General features: G+C 40.2%; 1 protein-coding gene across 4 annotated transcripts in view; it reads left to right on the top strand.

Moving 5' to 3' along the window:
* Positions 1–19,409, top strand: part of PTPRU (protein tyrosine phosphatase receptor type U) — a 212,753-nt gene that overhangs the window by 105,373 nt on the left and 87,971 nt on the right. For all 4 annotated transcript variants that reach the window (XM_089671891.1, XM_089671889.1, XM_089671892.1 and 1 more), the window contains exons 2-3: positions 5,416–5,535; positions 11,528–11,799. In XM_089671891.1, coding sequence (XP_089528017.1) covers positions 5,416–5,535; positions 11,528–11,799 — 392 coding nt within the window. The remainder of the gene's footprint in view (positions 1–5,415; positions 5,536–11,527; positions 11,800–19,409) is intronic.

The raw sequence follows: 19,409 nt of genomic DNA, 5'->3' as shown, positions 1-19,409 counted from the left end.
ACTTTTTCTTTTTTTTGATCGGTGCACAAGCTGTTCTGTCCGGCAGCCCCCTCTGGTGTTATTGTTCTGAGCTCAGAGTCGACAAGTATGTTATTACATTGGGAGAGCTATATGCTTCCTGTTAATATAAGTAGGAAACCGTTACACCTTTTCATTTCTCAGATCATCTTTATTGTTACTACTTTGGATTGAAGTCACTTTGGATTGCAGTCACATAACACTATGGGGTTTATTTACTAAAGCTGGAGAGTGCAAAATCTTGTGTACTTCTGCATAGAAACCAATAAGCTTCCAGGTTTTATTGCCAAAGCTTACTTGAACAAGCTGAGGTTAGAAGCTGATTGGCTACCATACACAGGTGCAGCAGATTCTGAGTGAACCAGCTTTAGTAAACCTCCCCCTATGGCTTAATGCCTTTATTGTAGCAGACTTTATAATCTTAAAGCCCAATTACAGTTCAAACAGTCTGGGTATTGGCTAATATAGGGTTCCTCAAACTATTTAAACCGAAGGACAGTTCACTTGCATCAGACTGTTTGAGGGCCAGACTTTGGTCAGTAGCAGTCACAAAATCAATGGTAAGTAAGAGTAATAAACTGTGTTAGTATTTGCAATGAAAGCTTCCCCCAACCCCCATTGCTGTTGGTGGAAACCATAAAAGTCCCCTCAGCAATTGTGTCACTCGTAGTAAAAAAAATGTCCTTCACTGCTTTCCCAATGTGACGTCATAGCCAGGTCTATACAAGCACCATCGGGCAGGTGACCAATCCACCCAGCAGAGTCTGTGAAAGATTGCCAGGTACTAGAAAACACAGCCCCATGTCCTTCGCTGCTCTCCCAATGTGACGTCATAGCCAGGTCTATGCAAGCACCATCGAGCAGGTGACTGTTCCACCGAACAGTGTCTATGAAGGATTGCTGGGCTCTAGAAAGCTTGTTTCCTTTTGCACAACAATTTCATTAGGGGGGGGCAAAATGGATGGGATGGTGTCCTGCTGTTTTAAAGAGACACAAGCTATATATATGACCTCACTTAATGGTTTGGTCATATACTTGAGGTGAGAGCACATCTGGTGGTTGAGAACAATATAAAGAGTTATATTTTTTCATACAAGAAATCTATTTAGGAGCATGGGATATTATAAGTTTTTTAAGAAGCATATATATATGGATTTTGTTTCAATTCATCCTTGACATGTGTATGGACATTATTTTGGCACTGATTTTTTTGTATTCAAATATATCATATGCATATTGGTTTTGAAAATTGATATTGGTTTAAATATTTATTCTTTGTCACTTGGAATACACAGCAGCACCTGGTTGCACCTGTTGTTGTACATGCTGGTTACAGTGCATTTCTCTCTGAAATTCTGAGGAAAATGGGTCATTTCAGACATTGTTCAGAAGAACAGCGTACCTTGATTAAAAAGTTGATTGGAGAGGGGAAAACATATAAAGAAGTGCAGAAAATGATAGGCTGCTCAGCTAAAATGATCGCAAATGCTTTAAAATGACAACCAAAACCTGGAAGACGTGGAAGAAAGCAAAAAACTACCATTGGAATGGATAGAAGTATAGCCAAAATGGCAAGGACTCAGCCAACAATCAGCTCCAGGAAGATCAAAGAAGGTCTAAAGTTACCTGTGAGTACTGTTACAATTAGAAGATGCCTATGTGAAGCCAAGCTATCTGCAAGAAGTCCCCGCAAAGTCCCACTGTTGAAAAAAAGACGTGCTGAAGAGGTTACAATTTGCCAAAGAGCACATTGACTGGCCTAAAGAGAAATGGTGCAACATTTTGTGGACTGATGAAAGTAAGATTGTTCTTTTTGGGTCTAGTGGCCGGAGACAGATTTTCAGGTGACCCCCAAACACTGAATTCAAGCCACAGTACACTGTGAAGACAGTGAAGCATGGTTGCGCAAGCATCATGATATGGGGATGTTTCTCATACTACGGTGTTGGGCCTATTTATCGCATACCAGGGATCATGGATCAGTTTGAATACATCAGAATACTCGAAGAGGTTATGCTGCTTTATGCTGAAGAGGAAATGGCCTTGAAATGGGTGTTCCAACAAGACAACGACCCCAAACACACCAGTAAACGTGCAACATCTTGGTTCCAGACCAACAAGATTGACGTTATGGAGTGGCCAGCCCAATCCACGGATCTTTATCCAATAGAAAACTTGTGGGGTGACATCAAAAATGCAGTTTCTGAGGCAAAACTAAGAAATAGAGAAGAACTGTGGAATGTAGTCCAATCATCCTGGGCTGGAATACCTGTTCACAGGTGCCAGAAGTTGGTTGACTCCATGCAACACAGATGTACAGCAGTTCTCAGAAACAGTGCTTATACAACTAAATATTAATTAAGTGATTCAAAGGAAAGCAAAATCTTCAAACATTTTTCAGTTTATATAGTGAATGTTTGAGTTTGTAAAGAAGAATACAAACACTGCTATTTTTTTGAACAGTCTAATATTCACTTTTCTTCAATTTTTTTAGAGGAACAACACAAATGTGATATATTTTTCTTCATGTTTTGATTTGGAATAGAATGTGTAGTGTTCCCAATACATTTGTGTGTATGGAAATAAAATCTATTAGAAGGATTTTGAGCTTTATTCACTTTTTTCAACACACTGCTATTATTTTGAACACAACTGTATATATATATATATTTTTTTAGCAATTTTTAGTGAAGCGCGGCACATTTCAGTTAAATAGCAGTGGATGGCACACTAGTATGAGTATGTGTTAGGTGCAGGCGATTCACAATTAACAATTAAAATCAATTATCACTTTACGTAGCAGCTCACAAGCTTTCACTTTTTCAGTGACCTACAAACTACCTTTGTTCTAGGGAATGAGTTATTTAAAAAAAGCTGGTTCAAATGTGGCAAACTTAGTAATTTTGGTTAAGGTCAGAAGGTCAGAATTCATTCAAAACAAAATTTATAGCAGCACAGGTTCCTGGGCTGGATCACAAATTTAGTATCCTCACACAATCTTACTTGTCAATTCTATCAATTCTGAGCAGAGAGAACTTAACCACCCTACTGATTTTTATTAGAAGGTTGCAAAGTTACAGTCGAGGACCCTCAAACAAAAAACCATTAGAGCCTGGGTCAATGCACTTTTTGTTCATGTCCATAATACTACTTTTGTTCCCTGTACAGCGAGTTGGAATGCAAAAGCAGCTTAAAAAAGAATTCCAGGTATAGATATTTTTACATTTTTATATTGGTCCAGGTTGGAACAATGGAACTATGTAGATACCATACAGTGTTCTCCACCAGCTTCCGGATCCTTTGATCTCCATTTTTCACTGAATGTGAAGTATTCTCTGATTGGAGAAGGTGGAGAGGTGGGGCGGTGATGCTCTCCACTTCATCTAATCAAATAATGCTTTGACCTCCTGTGTTCATAATGCAGAAGGGCAGCCGTTCGGCACAGGACCCGAAGGCTGCTGGAGATCACTGTAGTAGTGGTGCCTACTACAGTAATTTCCAGCTTCCAGGGGGATTCCACAGGTATGGTATATGCATAGCTACATTTGTGCAAGTTAGACCAATGTAACTATATAAAAATATAATTATCGGTACCTGGAATTCTTCTTTAAAGTAGGTTGATGCAGCTTAAGCTCACTGTACAAACATTACCAAAACTATGCAATATTGGGACCTACTTAATAGCCAATCAGTCTGTATTCAATCTGTCAGTCTTGTTGGATCTAAACGAGATTGTATAGTCAAAACTGGAACCTGTAAAGGCTGACCAAGATCTCCTCTCTCCACTCTCCACTATGGTGACCAGAATGTGGCCATATTGCATCATTAAAATATATATGGTCTAGCTGTGGAAAATTTATAGCATTTTAGGATGAGGTCTTTCAGTTCATAGTCTCAATGAAATCCTTTGCCTCCACCCTCAGATCCTGTCCTTGCTCCTCTGGGAGTTGGGATTGGCCACTGGCCACATGAAACCTGAACCTTTCTCACCCATACATTGATTGCGGCCAGATTATCAATAGCAAGGCTATGGAGACAAAGTAAGCCCCACTTTAAACACAGTGATACTGATTCTTAATACTCATGCCCACTATGTATGGGTATTTGCTAATGCATAATGTAAAAGACCTGTTTTCCAGGAACACTGGTCCAGTTGGCTAACAGATAACAGATTTACAGTATCAACCTAGTTAATGACTTTTGACATCATATGATTATGGGTAAGCAAAGCAAGTTAGTAGTGGTTATGTGAAGGAACCATGAAGAGAGAATAGAAGCTGATTGGTTGCCAGGCACAGTTGCTTCATTGCTCCTGTTTTGAGAAATCCACTCTATGTTTCTGCATCCTCCTGTATTGGGTCCATAATTTAATTATGATTTTGTTTCAGATATCAGATGTGAGAGAAAAAGGTTGGGGGAAACCCCCAAAAAGGGCTAGGAGTAAGGAAAAGAGAGGTAAGGGATAACTTAACGTGAACCTCATTGGTCATGGCAACCTACGGTATGTCTGAGGTCTGGTACATGTACTTCAGAATGTAGCTAATTCACCATGTGATTATGGGTAAACAGAACAAGGTAGTAGAGCTTATGTAAAGGAACCATATAGATCTGTGTCTTCCATACAGGGTAATGTCCCTGTATTGTATGAAATGACACCAAGGCAAGCAAACACAGCAGACTGCTCAGACTAAGTGTAGTGGATATAATACAATTAAAATAAAAACAACGCTCCACTGCAAGGGTTGATTTTTTAAAATTTTTTTGGAGTTGCGGCTGAAATCAAATTTTGTTGAGCTAGGTGGTGCTTGCAGCATCTACAGCTCATATTTTAGCCAATGCACCAGGAATTTTCTAAAATTTGAGCCATTTATACCCAGTCTGTATTTCTGTAGTCCAGCAGGGGACAACTCAGGCAAGGCTGACAACACTGAGGGTTTTAGTGCAGCAGAGGCAGCATTGTCAACTAAGCTGGAAGATAGAAGCTTACTGTATTGCTAGCAGGATCATTACGTATATTTTTTCACATTAGTCTGTGAAATATTTTAGTCTAAATGTAATGTTTTAATTTTGAATAAGATGTTATCTAGTGGTGTGCACTCAAACAGATTTAAAAACATGACCTTACCTTATGCTGTATGTTGTAAAAGTGTCAGCAGGTTATTTATTTGTGTTGTTTGAATTCTACATTCATTTTGGCCACCTCAGGTTGTTGTATTTATTTAACAGGTCCCCTAACTTCTCTGTCTACCCCTATTATTAGTATGTTCTTTTGGTTTGTTCTGGCTCTATAAATAGAGTTGATTTTCCTGATGTCTAACACACTCGAAAGTATACCTTTATATCTGTATTTATGTTAATATATATATATATTTAATTTTTTTTTGCTTCCTTCTACAGCTGGCTGTACCTTTGAAACGCATAGCGACATTGGTCCCTGTGAGGTGACACAAGGCAAAGAGGATGATTTTGATTGGCACAGAGTGCAGGATCCTCATGGGAACCCTGATTTACCCCAAGGTGAGCAATCAAGTAGCCAATGCATATGTCTGCAAGTCCATTCTGTGTGTACCAAAAAATGAGCAACTGCCATTTTCAGCATGCCATTACCATTACAAGTACTGGATGAAGTCCTTTTATAATACTATGTGAGCAACCATATTATGTTGATCCATTGATTCAGTATCCTCCTGACAGTTTTTAAGAAACCGTTCCTTCCTTCTGATTGGTGTTTATGCATATTGGTTAAACTGTGTACCTGAAAAGATTCAGGTTAAGCAAGATGCTAGCTCTAGGTTGTTATGCACATCTAGCATGTAGGTAGGTGCAGACTGCTTTCTTCACTGTAGTTGGCACCCGACCGGAGCAGTTTCACAGGCTGAACTGGAAGTCAGGAGAAACTCTGTTTCCTGGTTACTGGAGGCATCGTTTCAGTTGGCTACGCTGTATCCAGGTGACCTCTTGGGTCAGCAGAGTCTTTATAGGTCTCTGCCCCAGCTTTTGGTGCGCATTTTGCGAAGTGGTTAGGATAGGGAAAGAGCACCCACTTGTCAGGGAAAGTGATAGCAGCAGGGTAAAGTTCCAGGCGAGTAGGGACAGGCTAGGGACTCGCAATCCTGTACTGTAGCCTCCCTTTTGAGACCGTACCAGCAAGGCTGCATTCCGCCCTTTGAAGACATGTTGTCAGTGCATCTTTACCCACTGTCTCTTTACAAAGAACTGAACAGTGACTGTTACCCTTAGCAGCATTCTTGTAGTTGACATTTTCTGCAATACAAGTTCTAGTTTATCCACAATTGGTCTCTGTGTCGTTACTACCACCGCATCCACCCACAAGCGCACATCAGAACTGCAGTACACTTCAAAAATGTCTAGAATATACTACTTTTCAGTTTGTATGCATTTTAGCATACAGTGGATATAAAAAGTCTACACACTCCTGTTAAAATGTCAGATTTCTGTGATGTAAAAAAATTAGACAAAGATAAATCATTTCAGAACTTTTTCCGCCTTTAATGTAACCTATAAACTGTATCACTCAGTTGAACAACAAATTGAAATCTTTTAGGTGGAGGGAAATAAAAAAACTAAAATAATATGGTTGCATAATTGTGCACACCCTTAAACTAATATTTTTTTTGGGTATGAGTCTATCAGGCACATCTTGACTTGGCAATGTTTGCCCACTCTTCCTTGCAAAAACACTCCAAATCTGTCAGATTGTGAGGGCATCTCCTGATCTTCAGATCACCCCACAGATTTTCGATCGGATTCAGGACTGGGCTCTGGCTGGGCCATTCCAAAACTTTAATCTTCTTCTGCTGAAGCCATTCCTTTGTTGATTTGGATGTATGTACTTCAAAAACAAGATTGACACAATTCGTAGGGACATCGACACTACACAGACATCCAGCCCACTTAGCATTCCTCATACTAAACCTCCCTCAACACTTTCCTCTTTTGACATCGCTACTACCGAAGAGGTCATCAAGGTTTTCTCAGAAGCCCGCCTCACCACTTGCCCCCTGGACCCTGTCCCCTCACAACTCCTTCGGTCACCCTCCTCTTCCATCCTATGCTCCCTCACTCACATCTTCAATCTTTCCCTCTCTACAGGTGCCTTCCCCTCCCCTCTAAAGCACACGCACATCACTCCCATACTTAAAAAATCCTCCCTGGACCCCACCGACCTGAACAACCTTAGACCCATCTCCCTGCTGCCATTTACCTCTAAACTCCTAGAACACTTAGTCTACAATCGCCTGAGCTCCCACCTCACCGACAACAATCTTCTCAACCCTTTACAGTCTTGCTTTCGCCCTCTACACTCCACTGAAACTGCCCTACTAAAACTCTTTAATGATCTACTAACTGCTAAAACCAACAGCCACTATTCAGTACTCCTACTACTCGACCTCTCCGCGGCTTTTGATACAGTTGACCATCCCCTTCTCCTCAAAAAAACTACACTCTCTTGGCCTCAGAGACTCCGCTCTCTCCTGGTTCTCCTCCTATCTATCGTAGCGCTCCTTCAGTGTTACCTATAATGCTGCCACCTCCTCTTCACTGCCTTTCTCTGTAGGGGTCCCTCAAGGTTATGTCTTTGGACCCCTTCTCTTCTCCATCTACACCTCCTCCCTTGGTCACTTGATAAACTCCCACGGCTTCAATCACCATCTCTATGCTGATGACACGCAAATCTATCTGTCTACCCCTCACCTCACCCCTTCAGTCTCCACTCGCATCACTAGCCTACTAAGTGACATATCGGCTTGGATGTCAGTCCACTTCCTCAAACTCAATCTTTCCAAAACTGAGCTCTTAGTATTCCCCCCAGCCTGTGCCACCTCCACTGACTTCACCATAAATATCGACAACACAATCATCAGTCAATCCCCTCATGCCAAGGTACTAGGTGTAATCCTAGACTCCCATCTGTCCTTCCAGCCCCAGATTCAATCGCTGACAAAATCATGTAGACTTCACCTCCGCAACATCTCCAAGATACGCCCGTTCTTAACCTCGGAAACTACTAAGCAACTTATTCACTCCCTTGTCATATCACGCCTCGACTATTGTAACTCCCTCTTCATTGGCCTACCTCATCACAGGCTATCCCCACTCCAGTCTATCATGAATGCTGCTGCCAGACTCATCCACCTTCTGTATCTGCCAATCCCTCCACTGGCTCCCAGTTGCCCAATGGATAAAATTCAAAACACTAACAATGACATAAAGCCATCCACAACACTGCCCCAAATTACATAACCGATCTTGTCTCTATATATCACCCAAACTGTACTCTCTGCTCCTCGCAAGACCTCCTACTTCCTAGCTCCCTTATCTCCTCCTCCCATGCTCATCTCCAGGACTTCTCCAGGGCATCCCCCATCCTCTGGAACTCCCTACCCCAATTTATCAGACTATCGCCTACTCTACTTACTTTTAGGCAATCACTGAAAACCTATCTCTTCAGGGAAGCCTATCCCGCTCTCTGCTAATACTGAAATCCTCTACTCTTCCAACCACTCCATCCCCCACAGTTATTACCCATTGTACCATTAACCCCTCCCTCCTAGACTGTAAGCTCCAAGGAGCAGGGCCCTCAAATCCCTACTGTATTGAACTGTATTGTTACTGTATTGTCTCCCACTATAATGTAAAGCGCTGAGCAAACCATTGGCGCTATATAAATCCTGTATAATAATAATAATGTATGCTTTGGGTCGTTGTCATGCTGAAAGATTAAGTTCCTCTTCATGTTTAGCTTTCTAGCAGAAGCCAGAAGGTTTTGTGCCAATATTGACTGGTATTAGGAACTGTTCATAATTCCCTCTACCTTGACTAAGGCCCCAGTTCCAGCTGAAGAAAGCAGCCCCAAAGCATGATGCTGCCACCACCATGCTTCAATGTGGGTATGGTGTTCTTTTGGTGATGTGCAGTGTTGTTTTTGTGCCAAATATATCTTTTGGAATTCTGGCCAAAAAGTTCAACCTTGGTTTCATCAGACCATAACACATTTTCCTACATGCTTTTGGGAGACTTCAGATGTGTTTTTGATGAAAAAAAATTTAGCTGGGCTTGGATGTTTTTCTTCTTAACCCCTTGACGCCGACGTAACACAAATATGCGGCCTCACGGACCTGGGCTTTTTTCCGTGGGGCCGCATATTTGCGTACCTGTCTTTGTGCTGGGAGCGCGCCGCTCGGCGCGCTCCCAGCACCAAGACCGTGGTGTCACTGAGAGCCCCGGGTCCCGTTCTAACGATCGGGACCCGGGACTCCCGATTCCGGGTCACGTGATCGCTGTGATAGCCTCTGATTGGCTATCACAGTGATCAATCACTGTGCAGCCCGGCCCCCTTGTTTTCTCTCTCTCTAAGAATGGAGAAGAGAGATACATTGTATCTCTCGAACTCCTGACATAGAGAGAGAAAAAAAAAGTTTGTAAAAAAAAAAAAAAAAAGATAAATAAATATTAAAAAATAAAGAAAAATACCTAGATCAAGGTTTGATCTAGTTCAGTACCAGGGTTAGTGTTTGGGTCAAGGTCAGGGTCAAGGGCAAAGGTCAGGGTCAAAGGTCAGGATTTAAAAAAAAAATTGGTATCAGTGTCAGTTAGTGTTAATGTCAATGTCAGTGACAGTGTGTTTTATGTAAAAAATAAAAAATAAAAAAAAAAGACAAAAACAAAATGCGCACTGTTGTTTCTGGGCTGTACTACGGGTACAAACAACAAATAACATACACATATATGGTATCGCTGCGATCGTCAAGAACTGGAGAATGTATTTTGGGTTGTTCTTTGGTGGTAGGTTATGGTTGTAACAAGAAACACACAGTTAAATATAAAAAAATGATTTTTTTTACTATTTTGGCCCAGTTTTCCTTTAATAATAAAAAAAAATTAGGAGCTATCCATGACCATTTACCACCAAATGAAAGCCCAATTTGTCCTGAAAAAAACAAGGTATAATCCACCTGGATGTACAAAGTAGTTGTGACGATATGTACGGTTTTACTAACATGTCAACGTTGCAGAATTGTGCTTAGGCATTTAGATTTGTTTTACCCTTAGGCGTGAAGGGGTTAAGAAAAGGCTTCTGTTGCCACTCTACCACATAGCCCAGACATATGAAGAATATGGAAGATTTTTGTCACATGTACCACACAGTCAGTACTTGCCAGATATTCCTGCAGCTCCTTTAATGTTGCTGTAGGCCTCTTGGCAGCCTCCCAGACCAGTTTTCTTCCCGTCTTTTCATTAATTTTGGAGGGACGTCCAGTTCTTGGTAATGTCACTGTTGCGCCATATTTTCTTCATTTGATAATGACTGTCTTCACTGTGTTCCATGGTATATCTAATGCCTTGGAAACTCTTGTGTACCCTTCTCCTGACTGATACCTTTTAACAATGAGATCCCTCTGATGCTTTGGAAGCTCTCTGCGGACCATGGCTTTTGCTGCAGGATGCGACTGAGAAAATGTCAGGAAAGACCTTCTAGAACAGCTGAACTTTATTTGGGGTTAATCAGAGGCACTTTAAATAATGGCATGTGTGTACTGACTCCTATTTAACATGATTGTGAATGTAATTGCTTAATTCTGAATACAGCTACATCCCCAGTTATAAGAGGATGTGCACACTTATGCAATCACATTATTTTAGTTTTATATGTTTACTTCCCCCCCCCTAAAAAAATTAAGTTTGTTATTCAATTGAGTTGTACAGTTTATAGGTCACATTAAAGGTGTACAAAGTTCTGAAATGATTTATCTTTGTCTCATTTTTTTACATCACAGAAACCTGACATTTTAACAGGGGTGTGTAGACGTTATATATATATACTGTATATATCAGGCCAGTGTTTTTATTCTTGGTTTGTTTTTGATTTTAGATTTTCTTAGAATCTCTGTCATGTTTCATTGCTGTCTGTGTTCCCACTAGAAGAGATTCTACCCATTTGTCTTGATGACCATTGTCACCTAAACATAAATGATGGTAAATCCAACATGTTATGGTTGTCATTAGAACAGTAATGGGGGAAACATATTCTAGTCATTTGTTCTGATGACAACCAGGAAGATATTTTTCTCACTATGGAGGAGATATTTCCCATCACATCCTGTTGTGTCTTTAGATCAGTAGGTGAAGGGTAATCACCCACACAAGAGACAGGCAGATACATAAAGCATGACGGGTATTTCAATATTCACTTCTCTTTAAAAAAAATAATTTGGGCTTTGCATACAGTTTTGTATATGTTCCCTCATGTTTGTATGTTTTTTGCAGTTTCGTGCTTTGTGTGCTTTTATTGTTGGTGTACTGCTTTGTTTAGTTTTGCGCTAGCTTGAAATTCCCAGCAAAAATGGCTTTCTATTCTCATTAGTATACTTGATGTCATGATTCTTAACAAGTCATCCCAATACTTCATGTCATTATACTGACCGTGTAATCTCTGTGCTTTGAATTGTAATTATTCTTTTCTCATTGATGTGGTTTCCCTATACAGGTTCTTACCTCCTGGCTAACTCGTCTGAACATGCTGCCGGGAAGCGGGCTCAGCTCCTCTTTCAACCTCTAAGTGAAAATGACACCCACTGCCTGCAGTTCAGCTATATTCTTCACAGCAGAGATGCCAGGGGTCCTGGCTCATTGCGAGCCTATGTGCGAGTGAATGGAGGTCCCCTAGGCACAGTTGTTTGGGAAGTTTCAGGACCACGTGGAAAACAGTGGCAACAATCAGAGCTTGCCGTAAGCACTTTCTGGCCTAGCGAATACCAGGTAACTATGCTGTACTTCTATAACAGATTAAACGATGCAGTTTTTGAAGGCATAAGCTGTATGATTATTATGTGACAGGATTGATTAGAAGCTACTCAATCACAGCTAATTATCTTAGAGTATCATTCTCTTATGTTACAGTAAGAATTTTGCCTTTAGTATGTTATAGTAGTATAGTCAGAGGCAAGAATTGTATCCTGCCCTCAGCGCTAAACAAAACCTACCATCTTTTCATTGTCATTTGAAAAGCTGGGTAGTATCTGTGTTTACTGCAAGGAGACCAGTGGGGTGTGTGGTCAGGTCTCCTATCAGGGGAAGAAAAGTAAGGGCCATAGAGGGACGAATACACCTAAATAAAAAAAGTTACTTCTATAAAAGGTTTCTGTATCGCTATAGAACCTTGGCACTCAGTTCCAAAAAATACTGTACAAACCCTTATCTGTAAAAATCAGAATTGAGAACGATTTAGCACAAGTATTCTAGTATGGTTTTGTACAGACTAAAGACCTAATTCGCAAAGCTAACATGCATGTTGAGCCCAGTGAGGTCTGACAATCACATGGCTAAAATAAAGATACTTTTCCATGTGTTACAGATTGATGAAATTAGCATTAATTATAGCAAGTATTAGAAGGTATTGACATTTAAATCCTGTCCTTAGGCTGCATTCACACGTTTTCTCTGTGGTAGCATGCAGCAACACATGTTTTGTGCGTTGCAGTGCAGTTCATGCTTAACCCCTTCACGCCTAAGGGTAAAACAAATCCAAATGCTTAAGCACAATTTTGCAATGTTGACATGTGTTAGTAAAACTGTAAATATCATCACAATTACTTTGTACATCCAGGTGAATTATACTGAGTTTTGTTTCAGGACAAATTGGGCTTTCATTTGGTGGTAAACGGTAATGGTTATCTCCTGAAGGAAAACTGGCCCAAATTAGATTAAAAAAAAATGTTTTTATTTAGCTGTGTGCTTCTTGTTACTACCATAACCTACCACAAAAAAACAACCCAAAATAAATTCTCTAGCTCTTGACGATCGCAGCGATACCATGTATGTGTATGTTTTTTGTTGTTTGTACCCGTAGTACAGCCCAGAAACAATAGTGCGCATTTTGTTTTTGTCTTTTTTTTACCTAAAACACACTGACACTGATACCATTTTTTTAAAAATCCTGACCTTTGACCCTGACCTTGACCCCAAACAATAACCCTGGCACTGAACTAGATCAAACCTTGATCTAGGTATTTTTTCTTTATTTTTTCTTTTTTAATATTTATTTACCTTTTTTTTTTTTTTTCTCTATTCAAACATTTATTTTTTCTCTCTATGCCAGGAGTTAGAGATACAATATATCTCTCTTCTCCATTCATAGAGAGAGAAAAAACAAGGGGGCTGGGCTGCACAGTGACTGATCACTGTGATAGCCAATCAGAGGCTATCACAGCGATCATGTGACCCGGAATTGGGACTCCTGGGTCCTGATCGTTAAAACGAGACCGGGGCTCTCAGTGACACCGCGGTCTTTGTGCTGGGAGCATGCAGTGTGGCGCGCTCCCAGCACAAAGACAGGTACGCAAATATGCGGCCACACGGAAAAAAAAACACATATTTGTGTGATGTCGACGTCAAGGGGTTAATGGCACCTTTTTGCAATTTGGCTATGGAAGCATGTTGCAGGGCCCCACAGGGCACAGTCCACAGTTTTCCATGCATAACTGCTCCAGATACTGGATGCTCCAGGTTTGGTAAATTCCTCACAGTGAAGATAAATTTTGGAATAGGCTGCTGGCATAATTAGAGATCCAGTGAGCGCCATGTACCCCACTTCCACAAAATACACATCTTTCCATTGGTGATGCAAGCCCGATGACAGTTTTTTTTCCCCACATCAAATTGATTTACTTAGTTTAGTTCATTCATCTGTCTATTTAATATACTGTATATATATATATATATATATATATATATGTGAATTGCAACTCCGGATAGGGGGCGCGCGTGCTCACGTGTGGCCGTACCCGCACCTCTATTGTCGGCTAGAGATGTCAATTACTGGGTTCCGGCCTGCACTCTGCGATCGTCAGGGAAAGCTGACAGGGGAGAGACCTGTGTTTAAACAACACAGGTCTCTCTCCTGTCAACATGGACATTCTGTTTTGTATCTCTCTGCACAGCTGAGAGATTCAGAACAGCATGCCTCCCTAGTAAAACACACACGACACACAGTTAACTCTTTGATCGCCCCAGATGGTAACCCCTTCCTGCCCAGTGTCATTAGTACAGTGTCAGTGTTTTTTATTAGCCCTCATTCAGGGGCGTATTTAACACAAGGCAAACAAGGCATTTACCTAGGGCGGCATTTTTCAAGGGGGCAGCTTGGGGAGCAGGTGGGATCTGAGAGAGGCTGCTGGCTGCTTGACCCGGGGGATGTCCAGAGCTGTGAATGTGAGTGTCTTTCTCTATTTCGCTGGGAGGGGAGTGGCCGGTGTATGGGGGAGATGGTAGTGGAAGGCTCTCTTGGGTGGGGGGGCAGGGGTGTTGTTGGTCAATGTCAGGCTCTCTCTGGGGACGGGGGGGGGGGGCAATTTTGTGTTTCCTACGGCAGCACAAAACCTAAATACACCACTGCACTGATCACTGTATTAGTGTCACTGGGGATCGCCGTGATTACTAGTATAAATAAAAATTCCAGTATATATACCGCCATTTGTAGACGCTATAACTTTCATGTAAACCAATTAATATACACTTATTGGGATTTGTTAGCAAAGACATGTAGCAGAATACATTTTGGCCTAAATTTATGAAGAAATTTGATTTTTTAAATATTTTTATTGGATGTGTTATATAGCAAAAAGTCAAAAATATTTTTTTTTTTTTTTTTAGAAATTGTCGGTCTTTTTTTGTTTATAGCGCAAAAAAGAAAAACCGCACAGGTGATCAAATACCACCAAAAGAAAGCTCTATTTGTGGGGGAAAAATTGCCTGGTCAGGAAGGGGGGTAAATCCTCTGGAGGGCAAGTGGTTAGGTTCCAGGAGAACTCTGGTCCTCTCACATGCAGTTCCTGGATGTGCTATGTTGTATCATCAAGGCTGATATATTGTTTAATGAATGAAGGGGACATTTTCACATTGTGTCTTCACAGATGTGATTCAGCTTTTATAGTGCTTATTTTACTAACCGTTAAAGTACTTTGTTCGCTTGCTGCCTCTTGTTCTGCTGAAAACAGAAATATTAACTGTCATTAATCAGCTACATAGTTAACAATCTGCTTGTAGTATTATGGCACTTTTATTGTAATATGCCAGGTTTTGGCTTTTAATGTTGTTATCTTACCAGACCTATTCTGAATATACTTGTAACACTCTGACTGTTAAATGTAGCTATCATTTCAATGAAAATCAAACCTTTGGAAGTCGATCGCATCAAATGATCATTTTGACTAATAAATTACTTTTAAAATTGAAAAAAAGATTAATTGATGCTGGTGGAAAAATCCAGTTGAATTTCAGCAAATTTATCTTTTCATTGAACAAATTTTTTTTTACCATGTATCTCAGCATTAGGCAACCTAGACACTGAAGAGAGCACATTGAAGATTCGTCCATTTTGATAGTTCATTGTTTAAAGATGACCATATGCAGTGCCTTGAAAAAATTTTCATGTTTCACATTTTGTCATGTTACAACCAAAAAACATAAATGTATTTTATTGGGATTTTTTGTGATAGACCAACACAAAGTGGAACATAATTGTGAAATGGAAGGAAAATGATAAATGATTTTCAAAATGTTTTTACAAATAAATATCTGAAAAGTGTGAAGTCCACCTGTGTATAATGTAATCTCAGTATAAATACAGCTGTTCTGTGAAGCCTTCAGAGGTTTGTTAAGAGAGCATCAGTGAACAAACAGTATCATAAAGGCCAAAGAACACACCAGACAAGTCAGGGATAAAATTGTGGAGAAGTTTAAACAGGGTTAGGTTATAAGAAAATATCCCAAGCTTTGAACATCTCACAGAGCACTGTTCAATCTATCATCTGAAAATGGAAAGAGTATGGCAAACCTACCAAGACATGGCCATCCACCTAAACTGACAGGCTGGGCAAGGAGAGCATTAATCAGAGAAGCAGCCAAGAGGCCTATGGTAACTCTTGAGGAGCTGCAGAAATCCACAGCTCAGGTGGCAGAATCTGTCCACAAGACAACTGTTAGTTGTGCACTCTACAAATCTGGCCTTTATGGAAGAGTGGCAAGAAGAAAGCCATTGTTGAAAAAAAGCCATAAGAAGTCCCATTTGCAGTTTGCGAGAAGCCATGTGGGGGACACAGCAAACATGGAAGAAGGTGCTCTGGTCAGATGAGACCAAAATTGAGCTTTTTGGCCTAAAAGCAAAACTCTATGTGTGACGCACACCACTGCACATCACCCTGAATTCACCATCCCCACCGTGAAACATGGTGGTGGCAGCATAATGTTGTGGGGATGCTTTACTTCAGCAGTGACAGGGAAGCTGGTCAGAGTTGATGGGAAGATGGATAGAGCCAAATACAGGGCAATCTTAGAAGAAAACCTGTTAGAGTCTGCAAAAGACTTGAGACTGTGGCGGAAGGTTCACCTTCCAGCAGGACAACGACCCTAAACATACAGCCAGAGCTACAATGGAATGGTCTAGATAGCAGCATATTCATGTGTTAGAATGGCCCAGTCAAAGTCCAGACCTCAATCCAATTGAGAATCTGTGGCAAGACTTGAAAATTGCTGTCAAACACACTCTCAATCCAATCTGACAGAGCTTGAGCTATTTTTCAAAGAAGAATGGGCAAAAATTTCACTCTCTAGATGTGCAAAGCTGGTAGAGATATCCCCAAAAAGACTTGCTGCTGTAATTGGAGTAAAAGGTGGTTCTACAAAGTATTGACTCAGGGGGGCTGAATACAAATGCACGCCACACTTTTCACATATTTATTTGTAAAAAATTTGAAAACCATTTACCATTTTCCTTCCACTTCACAATTATGTGTCACTTTGTGTTGGTCTATCACATAAAATTCCAATAAAATAGATTTACGTTTTTGGTTGTAACATGACAAAATGTGGAACATTTCCAGGGGTATGAATATTTTTTCAAGGCACTGTAAGTTACAATTAGCTTGTGCAATCTTCATTTAACAACAGCTATTTATTGCCGGGGCCTGCCTGATTGGATATAAATTAAATGGGTTGTTGAAGTAGGTCTTAAAGTGTTACTAAACCCAGAGCAGTAAAATCAGTCTGTATTTGCAGTAAAGCATGCTTGTTATACTCACTTTGGAACCTAAGGGGTTAATCCTCCACATTGTGTAAAAAGGCTGTTTGATCCTGTCTTCTCTTATCCTCCCTTTCTTCTACTGTCCCCAATCCATCTGCTGATAGTACAGAGCTCTAGGAGTCACTCTGCGCATGCATTGTGCATTGCTAGAGAGTTTTTTTTCCTTTGGGAGAGTGCATGTGATCAGCACATGGCCAATAGCACTGTTCAGACAGAGGGTCAGGGGTCATGCAGCCTCATAGAACAGTCAGAGGAGAATGAAAACTCCTCCTACAAGATTAACCAGTGCTCAGCTGGACACTGATAGAAGTCACAAGAATTGCTATATACTGCTGACGAGAAAAGGTATTTAGCAGTTTATGTTTACTACAATAATTGCACTTCCATGTAGTGTGTAGTTTGGGAGACCAGATATAGTGATTGCAGGGTTATTGATTTAGCAACAGTTTAATTGTTGAACACTAAAGAAGGTTCCATAAAAAGTGTATAGTCAGACTGTCAGCAGAATATTTAAAGTAGGATTTTTGGCCATATTCTTTTTGACAAATAATGTTTATGCATCTCGGTGTTTCCTTTTAAAGCTAAGAGATACTGTATAATGAACAGAATATGCATGTGCAGGGCCAGGAAACGAGGTAGGGGGCAGTTTTCCATCTTTGCCTTGGGCACTGTGCATGTGAATTCTCTGTACCTGGAGGCATCATCTCTACATGTAACCATCAAAGCAAATAAAATTGTTACTATTAATGGAAAGTTTGTTTGAAGGACCTTTTATTGAGTTTAGCAAGCGATGTCTCATGACTTTAACATGTTGTTACAATATATACAATTTTTTTTACAAATAAATATTTGATAGAGGGTTCCAGGAGTACTGTGGGTTATATAAAGAGACAACACAGTAGAGCAGCTTGCTTTGCAGATACAGACTGTCTGATGGAAACCTCCAAATCAGCCTTCAAATAAAAGATGAGGCACTGCTCTGATGGCTCATTGCAATTCTGTAAACAAGGGGCTTCATTAACAAAGCTGAAATGTGATCATGCTAATGATGTGAAGGGAGACCTGGAGTGCTATCTTCTGGATGCATAGAAGACTACACAAAAATGATATGCAATTTTTCAGTTACCTGACAAAAAAACATTTTTTAGTGCTGACAATAGGTAAGAAAGCAAATGTGTAAAAATACATACTTTTTAATGAGCAGTAGAGAAGGTACTGTAACCAATGACAGCCATAACAAATCGCATTTAGTTTGATGCAGCCATATCAGATGAGGGATGGTTGGTATGGGTTACTGTTCTATCTAGATTACAGTAACTCTTTTCACTGCCTATTACTCATCATGGTCCGTTTTATGATTTACTTAAGCTTTTATATCTCATTCCTTCCCTAGTTCAGTGACTAAATGATAGAAAACAGGTCAAGATCAGTCAAAAGCCCTGTTTTTTTTTTTTTTTTTTGCTTTTTTACTGTAAGTGAATATACATGTATATAAAACTTGAATCTTTAACGTGGAACTGCACTGCATCTGAGTACCACAAACCAAAAATGCTATATAATTCATTGTTAATATTCAAAATGAACCCCCTCCACCCATCCATGTTTCCATGCTTTAAATACGGTGTTACGCTATGAAAGTTTTCCTTTGAGAGTCATCTATGCAGTATACCTGTCCCGGTTAAAAGGAAAAGGCAGTATTTGACCTATGCAATTTGGGTCATAAAAGGAGGTGAGAGTATATACAATTGTGTTCAAAATAATAGCAGTCAGACATCACTAACCTGATCAATCACTGTTTTTGGTAGAAATGATATTTCTACATGGCAAATTATTTACTAGCAGGTGTAGTAGAGTAATAGAAATCCAACAGACCCAACAGTCATGACATGCATGCTGCTGATTCTGTGTAATTGAATCACTAATTGGAAGGGGCATGTTCAAAATAATAGCAGTGTGGAGTTCTATTAGTGAGGTCATTCATTCTTTGAAAAACAGGTGGCAATTATTGCCCTTATTTAAGGAAGGAAGGCAGCAAATGTTGTACATGCTGGTTACAGTGCATTTCTCTCAGAAATTCTGAGGAAAATGGGTCGTTCCAGACATTGTTCAGAAGAACAGCGTACCTTGATTAAAAAGTTGATTGGAGAGGGGAAAACATATAAAGAAGTGCAGAAAATGATAGGCTGCTCAGCTAAAATGATCGCAAATGCTTTAAAATGGCAACCAAAACCTGAAAGACGTGGAAGAAAGCGAAAAACTACCATTCGAATTGATAGAAGAATAGCCAAAA

The sequence above is a fragment of the Staurois parvus genome, unplaced genomic scaffold (genome assembly GCF_062004578.1).
Source record: "Staurois parvus isolate SC_StPar_1 unplaced genomic scaffold, SC_StPar_1.0 ptg000115l, whole genome shotgun sequence".
NCBI classification, from domain to species: Eukaryota; Metazoa; Chordata; class Amphibia; order Anura; family Ranidae; genus Staurois; species Staurois parvus.
Note: the sequence above shows the minus strand (reverse complement) of the source record. Positions and strands in the feature narration are given on the sequence as shown.